The sequence below is a fragment of the Tribolium madens genome, unplaced genomic scaffold (genome assembly GCF_015345945.1).
Source record: "Tribolium madens isolate multiple individuals breed KSU strain unplaced genomic scaffold, Tmad_KSU_1.1 Scaffold_11;HRSCAF=98;Tcas5.2_LG3b, whole genome shotgun sequence".
In the NCBI taxonomy this organism is placed as follows: Eukaryota; Metazoa; Arthropoda; class Insecta; order Coleoptera; family Tenebrionidae; genus Tribolium; species Tribolium madens.
This window is the reverse complement of record NW_025400975.1, coordinates 534645-540020: the sequence shown is the minus strand read 5'-3', so window position 1 is coordinate 540020 and position 5376 is coordinate 534645. Positions and strand designations below refer to the sequence as shown.

Genomic DNA, 5376 nt, shown 5'->3' with positions numbered 1-5376 from the left:
ACTAATTTAATAAATTTTCGGTTTGCTTTTTGCGAAATTTGGCAAAATAGTGCTAAAACGCTCAGAAATGGACCAAATAATGTACTTTTTGACCCATTTTAACGATTTTTTACCTTGAGTGAAATATCATTTAGAAAAACAAAACTATCTCTCGATTTTTCAATTTGTTTTTAAGAAAATTTTTGGCATATACTAAAACGTGATAGCTTGAACGCTCTCACACCCATGTAAAACGTTAATTTAACCATCTTTGTCACGCGATAGCAATTGTTTATTCCTGGAGATTGTTGCAAAAATTTGGAAGCACTAAAACTAGAAAACGGCAAAAGGTGGAGATTGAGTGAAAGTAAAAAACGAAAATTCAGTCATAATTCTACAAAGTAGTAGAGTTTCATAGAGAAAAAAGGCCTAAAAGTGAGTAAATTAACGTTTTAAAAAAAACATCACTAAGAGTGCGTTGGATTTCAATCATTCCATCTGACACTTCTGACAGTTGTTGACATTTCGCGTAAATGTGGCTCACATTTTTCAAGAAAATCACGAAAACAACAGAAAAACGAAAGTATTCGTTACTGGTGATTTGAAAAAGTCAAAACGGTGACGTAAATTTACAAATATAATCCTTATTTCTATCACTACAGGATTTATTTTTATTGCCAAATGCAGAATTAATTTTAAACTCATTATTCCTGTGTTCATTTGTACAAATTGTCCAAATATTGTCAATTTATTGGTAACAGTAGTTTTTTATTGCCAACTGAGAACACAGTTTTAAATGCAAAAAATTTGCACTTTTGTTATACAGAGTGGTTATAAATGATTTTCATCTAGCCAGCTTTGGAATTTTTTTGCATGTAGCTTTATTTGTGCCGCTCTACTTTTTTTGAAAGCTCTACTTCTGTCATTAGTGTCACTTATTAATTAATAATAAATTGTTGTTAATTAAACTTTTATTGTTTCAACTAATTTTCAATAATAATTGATAATAATGTATACTTTGGAAGAAAACAAGTTTATAATTGAAGTCTATTTTCGAAGTGGACGCTTACTAAACGGCGATTTTTTAATTTTGAGTTAAAACAAGTAGGTACCCCTATTTTCGTAAAGCGGCATTTTTTATTTTACATGGAAAATTCACAGCTGGCTAGATGAAAATCATTTATAACAACCTTGTACTAAACGGGAAAAAGATATGGATTTTTCAAAGGCAATTGAGGAAACAAATTTAAATTTATCATTTTTTAAATTTATATGAAAGCTTTAATCTGCATTTTTTTTAATCTACCGAAAAAAAAGTTGACGAAATAGTCCTTTAATTAATTTTTCCTGTCTAATTGTAAAAATTAATTTAAATTCATTATTTTTGCGTCTTTTTCAAAGCAAATCAGTTTTTTATGGATAATCGGTGAGGTTTTTGCAAAATCTTGAATTTGATTGGTTGGACACATTTGTTGTTGTTTTTATTTCTTATTAGCCAAAATTCGACAAAAATTTCAACTAAAACTTTCCAATTTTAGTTTCAAACGTCAATCGAAATGACAATAAAGCGTACATTGATATTTTTTGAATTGTCAAATATGATGTCCAAAATTTCGTGTCCGCCACTGTACAAACAAACAAGAAAGTAAAATATAACAAATCAAGTAAAGCAACTACAGATTTTTGTAAAAGGTAAAACATTCTCACTGCTAGTAGGGCCCCTTCAAAAAACTTTGTTTTTTTTTAAACATTTTGCCCTAGTTTTTAAGGTATATTTAAAAAGTAGATATTTCAAAGATTCTGTCCTGCGTTTTAAGGCATGCTATACAAATTTATGTAGATAACGATTTTAAAAGGAATTTGATAGATTTTTCCGAGTAAAATTGATGTAAAACTGTATTTATTCTCTTTTAAAGTTTCAACTATATGCCTCTGTTTAGCACAATTCAAGTATTCAAAAAGTATATTTAAAATAAAAAATCAAATATTTCAATTTATTAGACATTTAATACTCTCATGAAGGTACAAAACTTTTAGTTTAATGTTACTGCAAAGAAAACAGGCTTTGCCTTTGTTTTTATTTTTTCATATTAAGAGTTGCACTTCACTTTTCAGTAATGTATTGAAAATTTCCTTTTTTATTCCATTCCAGAAAACAGGCTTTGCCTTTGTTTTTATTTTTTCATATTAAGAGTTGCACTTCACTTTTCAGTAATGTATTGAAAATTTCCTTTTTTATTCCATTGACAAACAAGAAACTAAAATATGTAAAAAGCAACTATTTATTAATACTTTCATGAAGGTACAAATTTCTTGAAAACGACACTTAACCATCAGGATCTGACTTTGTTTTGATTTTTTCATACTGAAGTATTTCCTTCAAGAGTTGCACATCTCCTTTAATTGCTTGATATTCATCGTTACCAGACTCGGGAATTGCTTCAGACTTCATTGTTTTCAACATATTGTTAAGTTTTTCAACATCTTGGACATCTCCATGATCGACTACATTTTTTAACACCTGATTACCACTCTTTTGTGACGCAAACACAGGCCTCACTGTACCATTAGAATCAGTAACTGTTTCAATCCTTATAATATTTTTCTTACTTTTCATCAACCTTTCAACCACACTATTATCAACTAACCTAAGTTGTGATTTATCTGTTTTGCTTATATTTGCAAGATCGGTTACATGAATCTTTCTTTTTTTTACTACAGTATTCTCAGACTGACTAACTCTCTTGACACTTTTCGTAGATGTTGAAGGCTCAGATTCTAGATTTGGTTTTTCTAACGACAACACTGCACTCCAATCAAAAAGTGTATCAAAACGTTTTGAAAACAATTCTCGATGAAACAAAACTTCATTTCTAGTTGATTCACAGTTTTGTTCCATAGGCCACGCTAATTTGTCACTTTTCTTATGTTTCTGTTTGTATTCTTTGTGTTTAAGGATTAAGCTTCTCAAGCCTATTAAAGTGCTCAAATTTGGTGGAACTAATTTGCTACTACTACTAGTTGATTGGTCGGATTGTTTCTTTGATAATCTTTCTAAAATTTCCAAGTCTATGGTGTCTAAATTTGAGTTGCATTGCAAGTCATTTGGTATATCTAAATTGACTCCAAGAGTGGTCAATACCTCTTGTGCATTTTCGGTAGCTTCCACAAGATATGTTTCCGAAACAAACTTGTGTGTAGTTGTAGTAGTATTTTTAAAAAAGTCGATAAGTAAGGTATCTACATTTTTAAATTTTGTTTCAGAAGTTTTCACTTCAGCTTTAAGACTTTCTTGAATCATTTCAAGAGTGGGAATCTCATCCAAATCCCTATACTGTTCCGCAATATAATTCAAGAAACTGAAATGGTCGTCGCTCACTTCGTTAAATCGGTGCTTCCGTTTTGGTATATCCCGTAATTCCGAGTCGGGATTTTCGTGTAAAAAACTCTTTATTAATTTGTATCGATGTCTAATTTGTGCATTGCAACGTTTTAACCGATCGGTTAAACCGCTCCAGTTTTTCTCTCCATGTTCTTGGGCATAGTTGTAGATGATTTCATCGTCTTCGACAGTGAACGTCCCCTTTTTGATATTTCTTTGCAAATTTGAATTATATCGACTTTTGAGTTGGATTTGTGACCGATGAGGCATATACTCGGCACACTTTTTGAAATTTCGTCCGAATTTGTTGACGAGGATTGTGAGTAGAATGTCTTCGGCTTCGGAAAATTTCCCTTTTTTGACATGGTTTTGGGATAGGAAGTAAGTGTAGCGATGGTAGAGTTGGTGTCGTGAACGGTTGTCGAAATGACAAACTACTTTATTCCATGGAATGAAATTACCGATTTTGTAACTGTCGACAACTTCTAATAAAAATGAATCTTCTTCTGGAGTAAATTTGTTTTTTTTGAATTTGTCGCATAATTTGCTGAAGTAGTGGAGACAGGTGGTGAATCCGGTGCGATTGTTGTTGAGTTCTGAGGCTATCAAATCCCAGTTTTGATAAGAGTGATGTTTTGCGATTTTTTCCAATTTTTTGTTTTCTTCTTCGGTCCATTCCGATTTGTTTATTTGGGGGTGAAGCAGCATGTGCCATACGGATTGGCATTCCAAGGGAGTGTGTTTATCTAAAAAAATAAAAAAATATATACAAGGCTGTTCCGTCTAAACCCCACATTAAATGTATTGAGTGTTCAATAATCATATTTATTTGAAAATTGGCACATAGCCATAATCCATTAATTCCTCCTAAATGAAAATATTTTCCGCTTATACCGGAAGTCAGTCTCAACTTTCTTATTTTAAATGAAAGCTATATTTTTTACTGAGCTTTCCCTATACCTAAATTTAGCCGTTTTTGAAATATTTGGAGTTTTTAAAAAAAAATTTTGATCTGCACCTTCCACTTTAAAAATCGGTAACTCTGCCATTTTTTAAGATTTTGAATTCGTTTTTTGGCATTTGAAAGAGAAAGCTTAGATCCTTTTTCTGGTGTTTTCAAACTTTGAAAAAATAACATATCCCAAAATTTTAGGGTTACTTTTGTAATAATTGAAATACTCATATCTCAATTTTTATTTTGGCATAATAATAATAATTCACTGTCGACGTTTATTGAGAAACAATTTTGACATTTTTGATTTCCATAGCAAACTATACGAAAACGTAATAGATTTTCGGCAGTCTTAAAAAAAAGTCACCATAACTTAAAAATTATTAAATTTACTTTTATTTAGTAAAATAACAAAATTCGATTTTTTTAATTAATGATATACCTAGTACGAGTACATTAGGTCAAAAATGATAAAATTAAGCACATTGTTTAGTCAGAAACCCAAATGTTTTGTCAAATTTTCTCAAAAATAAATCGAAAAATCACCAAAATGGATCAAAAAGTACTTTTTTTTTACCTTTTCGGAGCGTTATAGTTGGTTTTTCAGCCAAAAACAAAACTATTTTGCAAAATTTCGTTAAAAACAAACCAAAAATTTACCAAATTAGGCCAAAACTAGTGTTATTTTTGCATTTTTAGAATGTCTAAACACGTTTTTCAAAGTTTTTCAAATTTTTAGTCAAAAAACGTCATTATTTTTGCCTTTTCAAGGGATTTAGGATTATTTTCAGGAAAAAACGCAAAATTTCGTTAAAAACAAGTCAAACCAGTACAAGATTAGACCAAAAATTATTACTGTTTGCATTATTTTGCCAAATTTTCTCAAAAAATCATCGAAAAATATTAGTAACGAAAATAGCTTCATTTCGATTTTTTATGAGATCTCATTCATCATGGTCAAAAAATCTCTAAATTGGGTCGAAAAGTGCATTATTTTGGCTTTTTACGAAACATTTTAGCAAAAAGAATTATTGTGCAAAACAAACTGAAAATTAGGCCAAAA

At 30.2% G+C, this 5376-nt stretch overlaps 1 protein-coding gene across 1 annotated transcript in view; it reads right to left on the bottom strand.

Annotated features, from left to right (window-relative positions):
• Positions 1-2067: 2067 nt before the first annotated feature.
• The window catches only part of LOC123015599 (snRNA-activating protein complex subunit 4), a 5477-nt gene continuing 2168 nt past the window's right edge, over positions 2068-5376 (bottom strand). Inside the window, exon 4 of the mRNA XM_044415421.1 lies at positions 2068-4107. Within this exon, the coding sequence (XP_044271356.1) occupies positions 2306-4107 (1802 nt within the window). The 3' untranslated portion in view covers positions 2068-2305. The remainder of the gene's footprint in view (positions 4108-5376) is intronic.